The 16,473-nt window shown below is 52.1% G+C and overlaps 2 protein-coding genes across 2 annotated transcripts in view; one reads left to right on the top strand and one right to left on the bottom strand.

Moving 5' to 3' along the window:
- Positions 1-182: 182 nt before the first annotated feature.
- The window catches only part of LOC137313831 (zinc finger protein 79-like), a 172,404-nt gene continuing 156,113 nt past the window's right edge, over positions 183-16,473 (bottom strand). The window contains exon 2 of the transcript XR_010961085.1: positions 183-338. The gene's annotated coding sequence lies outside the window, so the exon portion shown is untranslated. The remainder of the gene's footprint in view (positions 339-16,473) is intronic.
- On the top strand, positions 2,630-14,912 carry LOC137313834 (transmembrane emp24 domain-containing protein 10-like; the record flags this gene model as incomplete). The annotated part of the gene is made up of 5 exons (XM_067979593.1): positions 2,630-3,091; positions 5,322-5,442; positions 8,079-8,152; positions 8,757-8,883; positions 14,765-14,912. Coding segments are annotated over 5 exons (834 nt in total), but the record flags the coding sequence as incomplete, so codon positions are not given.

Here is a 16,473-nt window from a genome sequence, read left to right as displayed (position 1 = left end):
TCGAACAGATGGTGATATTCTGTCGGACGGTCGGTACTGAGGGAGCGCTGCACTGTCAGATGGTCAAGTGTGTGTCTCAGTATCAGCTCCTGTACAATGTCCCAGTGATCCTCCAGTGTCCCCAGAATGTCCCAGTGACCCCCCCAGTGTCCCCTGAATATCCCAGACATTACTCACGTGGCCCCCATCGGGTCCAGGCTGCGGTGAAGGTCTCAGTCAGTCAGTCAGTCCCCAGCAGAGAGAACGATTCTTGGCCCAGGATTCCCCCTCATCCTCCTCCTTCTCACAAAATGTTTCTTTCTGGATCATCTCCTTGCTGCATTTCATCGAAAAGCTTCCTGAGGAGAGAGAGAGAGAGAGAGAGAGAGAGAGGGAATTGATTAAAATACAAAAGCAAGGGATTAAAAAGGCACAGCAAGAGCCCAGAGCTCCCTCCCTCCCACTCCCTCTCCCTCTCCCAGTTACACCGACAATCCCTCAGCAACAACACTGAGACACAAATCCCGATTACAAACCAGAGAATCGAAAGAGAGAGAAAAGTTGGGAGAGAGACAGAGAGAGAAATACACTCAGGACAGGCTGGAGGACCCCGGCAGACTGAGAGATTGTCCCCGCCCCTGGGGAGGGTTTGGGACGAGACACACAGCCATCCCCAACCCCCGGGGAGCTCCCTGCTTCAGCCTTTGAGATATTATGTAAGGAATCTTACAACACCAGGTTATAGTCCAACAGTTTTATTTGAAAATCACAAGCTTTCGGAGGCTTTCTCCTTTGTCAGGTGAGTGTGGGATTCCATAGTCAGAGCACAATGCCTGGTGATTACAGATAATCTTTCCAACTGCCCGTTGTCAAGGCAATCAAAGGAGTCGAATAGTGTTCAGACAGAGAGACGTTACATACGGGGACGACTGAATATACTGATTACATACGGGACAATCAGTATATTCAGTCGTCCCGTATGTAACGTCTCTCTGTCTGAACACTATTCGACTCCTTTGATTGCCTTGACAACGGGCAGTTGGAAAGATTATCTGTAATCACCAGGCATTGTGCTCTGACTATAAAGCGGTGTGCCTTTCATGGAATCCCACACTCACCTGACAAAGGGAGAAAGCCTCCGAAAGCTTGTGATTTTCAAATAAAACTGTTGGACTATAACCTGGTGTTGTAAGATTCCTGACATTTGTCCACCCCAGTCCATCACCGGCATCTCCACATCATTTGAGATATTAGACTGAATCTCAATGGGTCTCCCTCAGGGACCTGTCCATTCTCATGTTAATCCAGTGACAGCCCAGGGCAGGACTGGTTTGACCAGGAGACCTGTCTGCTGGAATGAGCCACATTTCAAGGACCTATTTTACTGATTTGAAACCCTCACAGCCTGTCTCCCCCCTCTTCCCTCACCCCAAACCGAGTCCCCCCCACCCTCAGCCTGTCTCCCCCTCTTCCCTCACCTCAAACCGAGTCCCCCCACCCTCAGCCTGTCTCCCCCTCTTCCCTCACCCCAAACCGAGTCCCCCCCACCCTCAGCCTGTCTCCCCCTCTTCCCTCACCCCAAACCGAGTCCCCCCCCACCCTCAGCCTGTCTCCCCCTCTTCCCTCACCCCAAACCGAGTCCCCTCCACCCTCAGCCTGTCTCCCCCTCTTCCCTCACCCCAAACCGAGTCCCCCCCACCCTCAGCCTGTCTCCCCCTCTTCCCTCACCCCAAACCGAGTCCCCCCCACCCTCAGCCTGTCTCCCCCTCTTCCCTCACCCCAAACCGAGTCCCCCCCACCCTCAGCCTGTCTCCCCCTCTTCCCTCACCCCAAACCGAGTCCCCCCCACCCTCAGCCTGTCTCCCCCTCTTCCCTCACCCCAAACCGAGTCCCCCCCACCCTCAGCCTGTCTCCCCCTCTTCCCTCACCCCAAACCGAGTCCCCCCACCCTCAGCCTGTCTCCCCCTCTTCCCTCACCCCAAACCGAGTCCCCCCACCCTCAGCCTGTCTCCCCCTCTTCCCTCACCCCAAACCGAGTCCCCCCACCCTCAGCCTGTCTCCCCCTCTTCCCTCACCCCAAACCGAGTCCCCCCACCCTCAGCCTGTCTCCCCCTCTTCCCTCACCCCAAACCGAGTCCCCCCCACCCTCAGCCTGTCTCCCCCTCTTCCCTCACCCCAAACCGAGTCCCCCCCACCCTCAGCCTGTCTCCCCCCTCTTCCCTCACCCCAAACCGAGTCCCCCCCACCCTCAGCCTGTCTCCCCCTCTTCCCTCACCCCAAACCGAGTCCCCCCACCCTCAGCCTGTCTCCCCCTCTTCCCTCACCCCAAACCGAGTCCCCCCACCCTCAGCCTGTCTCCCCCTCTTCCCTCACCTCAAACCGAGTCCCCCCCCACCCTCAGCCTGTCTCCCCCTACCCTCAGCCTGTCTCCCCCTCTTCCCTCACCCCAAACCGAGTCCCCCCCACCCTCAGCCTGTCTCCCCCCTCTGCCCTCACCCCAAACCGAGTCCCCCCCACCCTCAGCCTGTCTCCCCCCTCCCCTCGTGACCCAAACACCCCGGGGACCTCCGACACATCCCACCCTGCCCGGCGTCCACATTGAAAGAACTAAAGTTGGGGACAGGCCTCTCCCTCCATCCCATAATACCAGGCCGCCCATAGTAACGGTCGCTGGGCCTGGGCCGGAATCCGTTGCCCCTGGAAACCGCGCAGGAACCGAGCGACCCGAGAGCGGCCTCAGGCCCGACTCCCAGTCCCCGGCCTCAGGCCCGACTCCCAGTCCCCGGCCTCAGGCCCCTCCCCGACTCCCAGTCCCCGGCCTCAGGCCCTCCCCGACTCCCAGTCCCCGGCCTCAGGCCCCTCCCCGACTCCCAGTCCCCGGCCCCTCCCCGACTCCCAGTCCCCGGCCTCAGGCCCCTCCCCGACTCCCAGTCCCCGGCCTCAGGCCCCTCCCCGACTCCCAGTCCCCGGCCTCAGGCCCTCACCTCCTCCCCCCGCCCTGCTCCTGCCCCTCGCCGCCCTGAACCAGCTGCTGGCCGCCGGCGCCATCTCCTTCCAGCTGCCGTCCAACGCCAGGAAGTGTCTGCGGGAGGAGATCCACAAGGACAGGCTGGTGAGCGGAGAGTCCGAGCTGAGCGAACAGCCGGCCGCCCGCCCCCACCTCAAGGCGGGAGGGAGAGAGGGGGGAAGGGGGGAGAGAGGGGGGGAGGGGGGGGGGGGAGGGGGAGGGGGAGGGGGGGGGGGGGGGAGGGGGGGGGGGGGAGGGGGAGGGGGGGGGGGGGGGGAGGGGGGGGGGGGGGAGGGGGGGGGGGGGGGAGGGGGGGGGGGGGGAGGGGGAGAGGGGGGGGGGAAAGGGGGTGGGTGTGTGGGGGGGAGGGGGGGGGGAGGGGAGAGGGGGGGGAAAGGGGGTGGGTGTGGGGGGGGGGAGGGGAAAGGGGGTGGGTGTGGGGGGGGAGGGGAAAGGGGGGTGGGTGTGGGGGGGGAGAGAGAGTGGGGGGAGAGAGAGGGGGAGGGCAAAGGGGTGGGTGTGGGGGGGAAAGGGGGTGGTGTGGGGGGGGCAGGGGAAAGGGGGTGGGTGTGGGGGTGGAGGGGAAAGGGGGTGGGTGGGGAAAGGGGGTGGAGGGAGGGGAAAGGGGGTGGAGGGGGGAGAGGGGAAAGGGGGTGGGGTGTGGGGGGGGAGAGAGAGTGGGGGGAGAGGGAGGGGGGAGGGGAAAGGGGGTGGTTGTGGGAGGGGAAAGGGGGTGGGTGTGGGGGTGGAGGGGAAAGGGGGTGGGTGGGGAAAGGGGGTGGAGGGGAAAGGGGGTGGGTGTGGGGGGGGGAGGAAAGGGGTTGGGTGTGGGGGGGGAGGGGAGGGAGGGAGGGGGAGGAGAGGGAGGGGGGAAGGGGAGGGGGGAAAGGGGGTGGGTGTGGGGGGGGGAAGGGGGGTGGGTGTGGGGGGGGGAAGGGGGGTGGGTGTGGGGGGGGGAAGGGGGTGGGTGTGGGGGGGGGAGGGGGGGTGGGTGTGGGGGGGGGAGGGGGGGGTGGGTGTGGGGGGGGGGAGGGGGGGGGTGGGTGTGGGGGGGGGAGGGGGGTGGGTGTGGGGGGGGGGAGGGGGGGTGTGGTGTGGGGGGGGGAGGGGGGTGGGTGTGGGGGGGGGGAGGGGGGGTGGGTGTGGGGGGGTTGGGTGGGGGGGGGAGGGGGGTGGGTGTGGGGGGGTTGGGTGGGGGGGGGAGGGGGGTGGGTGTGGGGGGGGGAGGGGGGGTGGGTGTGGGGGGGTTGGGTGGGGGGGGAGGGGGGGTGGGTGTGGGGGGGTTGGGTGGGGGGGGGAGGGGTGTGGGGGGGGGAGGGTGTGGGTGGGGGAGGGGAGAGGGGGGGGACGGGAGGGGAAAGGGGGTGGGTGTGGGGGGGTGGGTGTGGGGGGGAGGGGAGCGGAGAGGGGGGGGAAAGGGGGTGGGAGAGGGGGGGGGAAAGGGGTTGGGTGTGGGGGGGGAGGGGGTGGGGTGTGGGGGGGGAGGGGTGTGGGTGTGGAGGGGGGGAGGGGAGGGGGAGGGGAGAGGGGGAGGGGAGAGAGGGAGGGGGGGGAGGGGGAGGAGGGTGGAGAGAGAGAGAGGGGGTGGAGAGGGAGCTTGTCCCCCATTCAGTCCGACCATGTCCCCCATTCAGTCCGACCATGTCTGATTTGTATTTCACTCCATTTCCCCCCTTGGTTCCATTCCCTTTAATCCCCTCACCCAACAAAAATCCATCAATCTCAGTTTTGAAATTTTCAATTGACCCCCGGCCTCCCCCTTTTCCGGGGGAGAGAGTTCCAGATTCCCACTCCCCTTTGTGTGAAGAAATGCTTCCTGACATCACCCCTGAACGGCCGGGCTCTAATTTTAAGATTATTCCCCCTTGTTCTGGACTCCCCCCACCAGAGGAAATAGTTTCTCTCTATCGACCCCATCAAATCCTTTAATCATCTTAAACCCCTCGATTCGATCACCCCTTAATCTTCGACACTCGAGGGAATACAAGCCTCGTCTCTGCAACCTGTCTTCGTAATTTAACCCTTTTAGCCCCGGTATCATTCTGGTGAATCTGCACTGCACCCCCTCCAAGGCCGATATATCCTTCCTGAGGGGACGGTGCCCAGAACTGGACGCAGTGTCTCCAGATGGGGTCTGACCAGAGCTCTGTCCAGCTGTAATATAACTTCCACCTCTTTGTATTCCAGCCCTCGAGATAAAGGCCAACGTTCCATTATCCTTTTTAATGATCTTTTTGTACCTTTCCACCATTGGGAGGGTGGTGTGGGGAGGGAGCTGTGGGGGACAGTTCCGGGCTGGAGCCAGGGTGTAACCTCTCTGTTTCCCCTCCCCCAGGTGACGGACTCCTCCGGCCACATCCTGTACTCTAAGGAGGAGGCGACTAAGGGCAAATTCGCCTTCACCACTGACGACTACGACATGTTCGAGATCTGCTTCGAGAGCCGCCTGCCCCCGGGTGAGTGAGTCCGAGGGGGGGTCCTGGGGTACGGGGAGGGCTCGGGCAGAAATAATAATAAAAGTGAAAATAGCTCACTGATAAGAAAAAGGGATGAGAACAAAGTCCAGGTCACAAATAGTGTCACAGGTAATATAAATACTTCAGGTTCATCAAAAAATACAGGAAATAATAAAATAACTGATTAAAAAATAATACAGCAGTGATAAAAAACAAGTGTGATATATTTAAGAAGTTAGAAAAACAGCATCAGAACCTACGAATTAAGAGCAGGAGTAGGCCATTCGGCCCCTCTGCCATTTGATAAGATCAAGGCTGATCCGATTGTGACCTCAACCCTGCTTTCCCGTCTATCTACTGTAACCTTTGACTCCCCTGTTAATCAGGAATCGATCTAACTCAGCCTTAAAAATATTCACTGACCCTGCCTCCACCGCTCTCTGGGGAAGGGAGTTCCACAGACTCACCACCCTCTGAGAGAAAAAATTTATCCTCATCTCCGTCTTAAATGGGAGACCATTTATTTTTAAACTGTGGTCCCCTAGTTCCCCATAAGGGGAAACACCCTCTCAGCATCTGCCCCTTCGAGTCTCCTCAGGATCTTATATGTTTCAATAAGATCACCTCTCATTCTTCTAAACTCCAGCCTGTACAGGCCCAACTTGTCCAACCATTCCTCATAAGATAACCCCCTCATCCCAGGAATCAGTCGAGTGAACCTTCTCTGAACCGCCTCCAAAGCAATTACGTCCTTCCTTAAATAAGGAGACCAAAACTGCACACAGTATATTCTCGATGTGGTCCAGTTGGTCTGTTGCCCAAATAAGAGTTCTACACACAAGTGCAGATAGCATAAGGAATAAAACAAGTGAATCAGACAGTTAAAACAAGTATAAAAGGACTGTTAGCAACATAGCTGCCAGACTGGGCCTGCGGCAGGTGGTGAGCAAACCAACACGAGGGAAAAACCTACTTGACTTTGCCCTCACCAATCCACCTGTCACAGATGCATCCGTCCATGACAGTATTGGTAGGAGTGACCTCCGCACAGTCCTCGTGGAGACGAAGTCCCGTCTTCGCACTGAGGACACCATCCAACGTGTTGTGTGGCACTACCACCGTGCTAAATGGGATAGATTCAGAACAGATCTAGCAGCTCAAAACTGGGCATCCATGAGGCGCTGTGGGCCATCAGCAGCAGCAGAATTGTATTCCAGCACAATCTGTAACCTCATGGCCCGACATTTTCCTCACTCCACCATTACCAACAAGCCAGTGGATCAACCCTGGTTCAATGAGGAGTGTATAAGAGCATGCCAGGAGCACCACCAGACGTACCTAAAAATGAGGTGCCAACCTGGTGAAGCTGCAACTCAGGACTACATGCATGGTAAACAGCGGAACCAACATGCTATAGACAGAGCTAAGTGATTCCACAACCAACGGATCAGATCAAAGCTCTGCAGTCCTGCTACATCCAGTCGTGAATGGTGGTGGACAATTAAACAACTAACGGGAGGAGGAGGCTCTGTAAACATCCCCATCCTCAGTGATGGCGGAGTCCAGCACGTGAGTGCAAAAGACAAGGCTGAAGCGTTTGCAACCATCTTCAGCCAGAAGTGCCGAGTGGATGATCCATCTCGGCCTCCTCCCGGTATCCCCCACAGAAGCCAGGGGGTTCAGGGACCCGTGTGGGAGTACGTAGTCCCCGTGGGTTTGGGGGTTCTGGGGCCTGTGTGGGCATGCGGAGTCCCCGTGGGTTTGTGGGTTCAGGGGCCCGTTTGGGGGTTCTGGGGCCCCTGTGGGAGTGCGGAGTCCCCGTGGGTTTGGGGGTTCAGGGGCCCGTTTGGGGGTTCTGGGGCCCCTGTGTGGGCATGCGGAGTCCCCGTGGGTTTGTGGGTTCAGGGGCCCGTTTGGGGGTTCTGGGGCCCCTGTGGGAGTGCGGAGTCCCCGTGGGTTCAGGGGCCCGTTTGGGGGTTCTGGGGCCCCTGTGTGGGCATGCGGAGTCCCCGTGGGTTTGTGGGTTCAGGGGCCCGTTTGGGGGTTCTGGGGCCCCTGTGGGAGTGCGGAGTCCCCGTGGGTTTGGGGGTTCGGGGGCCCGTGTGGGAGTGCGTAGTCCCCGTGGGTTTGGGGGTTCTGGGGCCTTTGTGGGCATGCGGAGTCCCGGTGGGTTTGCGGGTTCAGGGGCCCGTTTGGGGGTTCTGGGGCCCCTGTGGGAGTGCGGAGTCCCCGTGGGTTTGGGGGTTCAGGGGCCCGTGTGGGAGTGCGGAGTCCCCGTGGGTCTGGGGGTTCGGGGGCCCGTGTGGGAGTGCGGAGTCCCCGTGGGTTTGGGGGTTCAGGGGCCCCTGTGGGAGTGCGGAGTCCCCGTGGGTTTCGGGGTTCAGGGGCCCCTGTGGGAGTGCGGAGTCCCCGTGGGTTTGGGGGTTCGGGGGCCCGTGTGGGAGTGCGGAGTCCCCGTGGGTTTGGGGGTTCAGGGGCCCCTGTGGGAGTGCGGAGTCCCCGTGGGTTTGGGGGTTCAGGGGCCCCTGTGGGAGTGCGTAGTTCCATGACCATGGAGCAGTAATGTCGGCGAGGGCCGATCCCACACGGGGTGTCGGTGGGGGCCGGTCCTCAGCTTGGTGTTTTCTTGTTCTCAGGCCATTTTCGAGTTCCTGACCAGCTGATTATTCTCAACACCAAACATGGAGTTGAAGCCAAGAACTATGAAGATGTGAGTGTCCGTGCTTTATATCCCCTTCCCTGCGGTAATGTAGAATCTACAGCAGAGAAACAGGCCATTCGGCCCAGTGGCTTCATACTGGTGTTTATCCTCCACACGAGCCTCCTCCCACTCTGCCCCCATATCCCTCGATTCCTTTCTCCCTCATATACGCATCAAGCCTCCCCTTAAATACTATTCGCCTCAATCACTCTGTTTCGCAGCGAGTTCCACATTCTCACCGCTCTCTGTAAAGAAATTCCTCCTGAATTCTTTACTTGATCTTTTCGTGCCTCTCTTATATTTCGGCCCCCTTGTTCTGGTCTCCCCCACTAGTGGAAGCAGTTTCTCCACATTCACCAATCCGAATTTTGAATATCTCTATCGGGTCTCCTCTTAGTCTTTTACAGAGAAAAGAGCCCCAGCCTGCTCAATCTATCGTGACGGGCACGTCCGCATCCACTGAATTCCTGTAACGTCCTTGTAAATCCTTCCCGCACTGCCTCCAGTGCTTCAATATCCTTTCTGTAGTGTGGGTCTCTCAAGTCAACAATGGATTTACTACATCTTTGTCCGATCTTACAGGCCGTCTCTCTCTCTCTCTCTCCCTGCCCAGATCGCCAAGGCGGAGAAGCTGAAGCCACTTGAGGTGGAGCTGCGACGATTGGAGGATCTGTCAGAGTCGATCGTCAATGACTTTGCCGACATGAAGCAGCGAGAGGAAGAGATGAGAGACACCAATGGTAGGAGCACCCAGCACAGGCTTCAGTCTGCAACACCCGCCCCTTCTCCACTTACTGCTCTCGGTCTCGGGGACCCTGTCTCGTTCCTCGGTCAGCGTCACTCACCCCTCCGAGTCAGAAGTTTGTGGGTTTTAGCTCCCTCCACCTCCCGGGACATAAGCCCCTCTCCCCTTCTCTCCCCCATAGCACGAGCCTCAGCTTCATACGGTTATCCAGTCGTCCTGTGAAAGATGCAGTGGGCTCTGCTTCAGGCACTTTGTGGCAAAGCATCCCTTGCCCCAACTGCCCTCCACTAGCCCTCGGAGTAAAGAGGGGTGGTCTGGGGCTTGGGTACCAGGGACCAGGGGTTAAAAGGACTGCAGGACTGATCCCCAGTGTCAAAGGGACTTAGTTTTTTAAAAACGTACATTTATTTCGCCCCTTCCACGATCTCGGGACGTCCCAGATCACTTTATAGCCAATAATGTACTATTTTGAAGTGTAGTCACTGTTGCAATTTAGGAAACGGGCAGCCAATTTGCGCACAGCAAGATCCCACAAACAGCGTTGTGATAATGACCAGATAATCTGTGTTTTAGTGGCGTTGGTTGAGGGATAAATATTGGCCAGAACACCCAGGGGAGAATTCTGCTCTTCTCCCATTAGTGGCCGTGGGATCTTTTACGTCCACCTGAGAGGGGCAGGCAGGGACTCAGTTTAACGTCTCATCCGAAAGACGGCACCTCCGACAGTGCCGCACTCCCTCAGTACTGCACTGGGAGTGTCGGCCTGGATTAGGTGCTCGAGTCTCTGGAGTGGGGCTCGAACCCACCATCTTCTGACAAGGGGGCCTTGTCGAGGCAGATAAGATTCTGCATATTTTCATTCCAAGTTTGACTGCAGGATAAGGGTACGTGTGTACAAACTGGGGCGAGTGTGGGCAGGATGGAACACCCGGAGGGGAGGCTCTCAGTGGGGCAGCGGAGGGAAAACACAGAGTCCTTTCATGGGCCGTTAGATGGGGTGCTCCATGGGCTGGAGGCCTCCACTCATCTAAACCAGGGAGATGGAGTCAGAGGGCTGGGACCTTTCTACACCAGAGGGCAGAGTTGTGGAATAAGTTTTTGGGGAAGGACGGTATAAACGGGGTCCAGAGACAGAAGGGATCATTTGAAGCCCCTGGGATTAAAGGGACAGTGGCTGCATGGTTACAAAATTGGCTAAGGGACAGAGAGTAGTGGTGAACGGTTGTTTTTCAGACTGGAGGGAAATATACAGTGGTGTTCCCCAGGGGTCAGTATTAGGACCACTGCTCTTTTTGATGTATATTAATGACTTGCACTTGGGTATTCAGGGTATAATTTCAAACTTTGCAGATGACACGAAACTCGGAAATGTAGTAAACAATGTGGAGGATAGTAACAGACTTCAGGAGGACATAGACTGGTGGAATGGGCAGACACATGGCAGATGAAATTTAATGCAGAGAAGTGGGAAGTGATACATTTTGGCAGGAAGAATGAGGAGAGGCAATATAAACTAAATGGTACAATTTTAAAGGGAATGCAGGAACAGAGAGACCTGGGGAGTGCACAGACACAAATCCTTGAAGGATCCTGGGCTTTATTAATAGAGGCATCGAATACGAAAGCAAGGAAGTTATACTAAACCTTTCTAAAACACTGGTTAGGCCTCAGCTGGAGTATTGTGTCCAATTCTGGGTGCCACACTTTAGGAAGGATGTCAAAGCCTTGGAGAGGGTGCAGAGGAGATTTACTAGAATGGTACCAGGGATGAGGGACTTCAGTTATGCGGAGAGACTGGGATTATTCTCTTTTGAGCAGAGAAGGTTACGGGGAGATTTAATAGAGGTGTTCAAAATTATGAAGAGTTTTAATAGATTAAATAAGGAGAAACTATTTCCAGTGGCAGAAGGGTCGGTAACCAGAGGACACAGATTTAAGGTAATTGGCAAAAGAACCAGATGGCGATGAGGGTTTTATTTTACGCAGCGAGTTATGATCTGGAATGCGCTGCCTGAAAGGGCGGTGGAAGCAGATTTAATAATAACTTTCAAAAGGGAATTGGATAAACACTGAAAGGAAACATTTGCAGGGCTATGGGGAAAGGGCAGGGGAGTCGGACTAATTGGACAGCTCTTTCAAAGAGCCAGCACAGGCATGATGGGCCGAGAGGCCTCCTGCGCTGTAAGATTCTTGGTGGTGGGATTGACCTGTTCGAAAGGGACAGGCATCACTCTGGGGTCACTGGGACATCCTGGGGTCACTGCGGGATCACTGGGGACAGTCTGTCGGCCTCTTGCCGCCATCTGACAAGATGGCGGCAGCTGCCATTTTTTCCAAGATGGTGGCCGCGCTTGCCGCCATTTTGTCCAAGCTGGCTTCATTTATTATATAAATAATTGAAAAGTTTAAAATGTAATATAAATAACTCAATAGTTTAATTCATTAAATAAGTAATGAATTGCTTATTTTGTTATATCAATAATTAAATTGTTTTCAAGTGTTTAATTTATTATATGAATACTTCAAATGTTTCATTTATTATAAAGAGAATTCAATAGCTTAAATTATTCAATTGATTAATTTATTATATAAATAACCAAGAGTTTAATTTATTGTATAAAAAATTCAACAGCTAAATTTATTATGTAAATAATTCAATTGTTCAATATATTATAAATAATTCAAGTGTTTAATTTTTTATGTAAATTATTGAATTGTTTAATTTATTCTATGAATAATTAAATTGATTAATATATTGGATAAATAATTCAGTAGTTTAATTATATAATAATTCAAGTGTATAATTTAATATATAAATAGTTCCGTTGTTTAATTTATTGTATAAATAATTCAATTGGTGAATTTATTATACAAATAAACAAGTGTTTAATTTATTAATGAAGCATTCAAGTGTATAATTTATTACATAAATAGTTTATTTGTTTAATTTATTATTTAAATAATTCAACTGTTTCATTTATTATCTAAATAATTCAATAGTTCAATTTATTATATAAATAATTAAAAGGTTTTAATTATTATATAAATAATTCAACTGTTTCATTTATTATATAAATAATTCAATAGTTTAATTCATTATATAAATAATCAATTGTTTAATTTCTTACATAACAACTTCAGTTGTTAAATTAAACTATTGAATTATTTTCATAAATTAAGCATCTAAATAATTCAATTGATGAAATTATTATACAAATAATTCAAGTGTTAAATTTATTCTGTGAAGAAACAATTGTTTAATTCATATAAATAATTCATGTTAAATTTATTATATAAAGAAACAATTGTTTAATTTATTATATAAATAATTCAGGTGTTTCATTTATTATATAAAAAAATCAATTGTTTAATTTATTATATAAATAACCAATTGTTTAGTTTATTATATAAAGAGGTCAAGTGTTTAAATTATATAATTAATTCACAGGTTTAACTTATCATACAAAGATTCAAGTGTTTATTTAATCATATTAATAATCCATTATTTAATTTATTGTATGAAGAATTTCAAAACATTATTTATTGTATAAATAATCAATTGTTTAATTTATTACACATAATCAACTGTTGACTTTATTATATAAAGAAGTCTCGTGTTTAATTTATTATATAAATAATTCAACTAAATATTGAATTCTTTATGTAATAAATTAAACGAAGGAATATTTATATAATGAATTAAACTATTGAATTATTTCTATGATAAATTAAACACTAATTGTTTATGTAATAAATTAAACAATTGATTATTTAATGAATTGAACGATTGAATTATTTATATAATAAATTAAACACTTGAATTATCTGCTTCCAATGTCTTTGTTTTTCGGTCTGATATTAAGATCATCAATGGCGGCTGCATCACCCAGCATGCAGCGCGGTGCAGATTGTGCCCTATCCGAATCAGTGGAGCCCAGTGCGCAGGCGCAGTAGTGACTCATGATCGGTCAGTGTGTCCTGAGCATGCGCGGCCAGTCGAGGCTGCGGGAGGAGCGCGTTCGGTGCAGGTCAGAGGATCGGAGCAAGAGGCTCAATAAACCCCGGGGCCCGGGTCCGGGCTCAGGCCCAGGCTCAGGCTTTACAAACCCCGAGTGCGGCCCCAGACCCGAATATAAAACAGTGAACATTATCCCCCCCTCACTACCCGCCGGGAAATGAAGGGGAAATGGGGATCGGTCAGGGAGCGTCTGTAAATGAAGGAGAAATGGTGATCGGTCAGGGAGCGTCTGTAAATGAAGGAGAAATGGTGATCGGTCAGGGAGCGTCTGCAAAATGAAGGAGAAATGGTGATCGGTCAGGGAGCGTCTGTAAATGAAGGAGAAATGGTGATCGGTCAGGGAGTGTCTATAAATGAAGGAGAAATGGTGATCGGTCAGGGAGCGTCTGTAAATGAAGGAGAAATGGTGATCGGTCGGGGGGCGTCTGTAAATGAAGGAAAAATGGTGATCGGTCAGGGAGCGTCTGTAAATGAAGGAGAAATGGTGATCGGTCAGGGAGCGTCTGTAAATGAAGGAGAAATGGTGATCGGTCAGGGAGCGTATGTAAATGAAGGAAAAATGGTGATCGGTCAGGGAGCGTCTGTAAATGAAGGAGAAATGGTGATCGGTCAGGGAGCGTCTGTAAATGAAGGAGAAATGGTGATCGGTCAGGGAGCGTCTGTAAATGAAGGAGAAATGGTGATCGGTCAGGCAGCGTCTGCAAAATGAAGGAGAAATGGTGATCGGTAAGGGAGCGTCTGTAAATGAAGGAGAAATGGTGATCGGTCGGGGGGCGTCTGTAAATGAAGGAGAAATGGTGCTCGGTCGAGGGGCGTCTGCAAATGAAGGAGAAATGGTGATCGGTCAGGGAGCGTCTGTAAATGAAGGAGAAATGGTGATCAGTCAGGGAGCGTCTGTAAATGAAGGAGAAATGGTGATCGGTCGGGGGGCGTCTGTAAATGAAGGAGAAATGGTGATCGGTCAGGCAGCGTCTGCAAATGAAGGAGAAATGGTGATCGGTCAGGGAGCGTCTGTAAATGAAGGAGAAATGGTGATCGGTCGGGGGGCGTCTGCAAATGAAGGAGAAATGGTGATCGGTCGAGGGGCGTCTGTAAATGAAGGAGAAATGGTGATCGGTCAGGGAGCGTCTGTAAATGAAGGAGAAATGGTGATCAGTCAGGGAGCGTCTGTAAATGAAGGGGAAATGGTGATCGGTCAGGGAGCGTCTGAAAATGAAGGAGCAATGGTGATCTCTATATCTTCAGTCATCCAGGGAGCTCCAGCTTTGGATGCTGTTCCTTTCCTCCTCGTGGGAATCTGTCTACTCTGTACCCAAACCAACTCCTCCTTGAAGGCCTCCCACTATTCAATTACTGTTCTGCCTGCCAATTTTTGATTCCAATCCACCTGGACAAGATCCCTTTTTAACTCACTGGAATTAGCCCTCCTCCAGTTAAGAATTTTCACATTTGACTGTCCCCTGTCCTTTTCCATAACTGTTCTAAACCTAATGAGATTATGATCACTGCTGCCCCACTGAAAGATGCTCCACCTGCCCCACTTCATTCTCCACACCGAGCCCACTGCTGTACTCACACTCTCACACTCACACTCTCTCACACTCACTCACACTCACACTCTCTCACACTCTTTCACACACTCACACTCTCTCACACCCTTTCACTTATGGTTTAGGGCCACTGAAAGATGATGCGATGGATTTGGATTTCAGCACAGGGAGGAGGGAGATTGTGTGGGACGGGGATTTACAGCTTTGAGTAATGAGAGAGGAAATAGTGCTCCATAGAAAGTAGAGTTATCTGATCTGAATTTCTATCCTGTAATTACAGTGATAACTTTTATAAACTCCTTTTACAGGGGAGGATTTACAGAGGGAAACTCAAACCAAAGATCACGTCAAGATCTGACAGAGTCACTCGATTCATCAGGACTTGAATATCATCGGCCTTTGAATGTGGAAGGAGAAATGTTTGTCTGTTCTGTCTGTGGGAGAAGATTTCAAACATCAGTGTGAGTGGAAAAGCACCGAGACACACACACACCCGAGTGAGAGTGTTCCAGTGCACTGACTGTGGAAAGAGCTTTCCCCAATTACACAGCCAGAAAAAACACCGCACCGTCCACAGCGGGGAGAAACCGTACACGTGTTCTGTGTGTGGACGAGGTTTCAACTGATCATCAACCTGGAGACACACAAGGACACCCGGACCATGGAGAAACCGTGGAAATGTGGGGAATGTGGGAAGGGATTCATTTCCCCTTCAGAGCTGGAAATTCATCGACGCCGTCACACTGGGGAGAGGCCGTTCTCCTGCTCCGTGTGTGGGAAGGGATTCACTCGGTCATCCCACCTCCTGACACACCAGCGAGCTCACTCTGATGAGAGACCTTTTAAATGTTCTGACTGTGAGAAGAGGTTTAAAAGCAAAAGTAATCTGATGTCACACCAACGCACTCACGCTGCGGAGAGGCCGTTCACCTGCTCTGTGTGTGGGAAGGGATTCACTCAATCATCCACCCTGTTGACACACCAGCGAGTTCACACTGGGGAGAGACCTTTTAAATGTTCTGACTGTGAGAAAAGGTTTAAATGCAAAAGGAATCTGCAGACACACCAATGTACCCACACTGGGGAGAGACCGTTCACCTGCTCCGAGTGTGGGAAGGGATTCACTCAGTCATCCACCCTGTTGACACACCAGCAAGTTCACACTGGGGAGAGCCCGTTCACCTGCTCCGTGTGTGGGAAGGGATTCACTCGGTCATCCCTCCTCCTGACACACCAGCGAGTTCACACTGGGGAGAGGCCTTTTAAATGTTCTGACTGTGAGAAGAGGTTTAAAAGCAAAATTGAACTGCTGACACACCAACGCACTCACACTGGGGAGAGACCGTTCATCTGCTCTGTGTGTGGGAAGGGATTCACTCGGTCATCTCACCTCCTGACACACCAGCGAGTTCACACGAATGAGAGACCTTTTAAATGTTCTGACTGTGAGAAGAGGTTTAACAGCAAAATTGAACTGCTGAGACACCAACGCACTCACACTGGGGAGAGGCCGTTCACCTGCTCCGTGTGTGGGAAGAGATTCACTCAGTCATCCATCCTGCTGAGACACCAGCGAGTTCACACTGGGGAGAGGCCGTTCACCTGCTCCGTGTGTGGGAAGGGATTCACTCGGTCATCCAACCTGCTGAAACACCAGCGAGTTCACACTGAGAGACCTTTAAATGTTCTGACTGTGGGAAGAGATTTAAAATCAGAAACGAACTGCTGAGACATCGACGCACTCACAGTGGGGAGAGACTGTTCACCTGCTCCGTGTGTGGGAAGAGATTCACTCGATCATCCCACCTTCTGAAACATTAACTTGTTGACACTATTGAGTGACCTTTTAATGCAGTGACTGTGAGAAGAGCTTTAGAAGCAGAAATGAACTGCTGACACATCAACGCATGCCCATTGGTTGAGAGACTGTTCACCTGCTCCGTGTGTGGGAAGGGATTCACTCAGTCATCACACGTGCTGAGACACCAGCGAGTTCATGAAATGAGCAGGTCCAACG

This window comes from Heptranchias perlo, unplaced genomic scaffold (assembly GCF_035084215.1).
Source record: "Heptranchias perlo isolate sHepPer1 unplaced genomic scaffold, sHepPer1.hap1 HAP1_SCAFFOLD_487, whole genome shotgun sequence".
NCBI lineage: Eukaryota > Metazoa > Chordata > Chondrichthyes > Hexanchiformes > Hexanchidae > Heptranchias > Heptranchias perlo.
The sequence above is the reverse complement of the archived record's forward strand: the minus strand, read 5'-3'. Positions and strand labels throughout refer to the sequence as shown.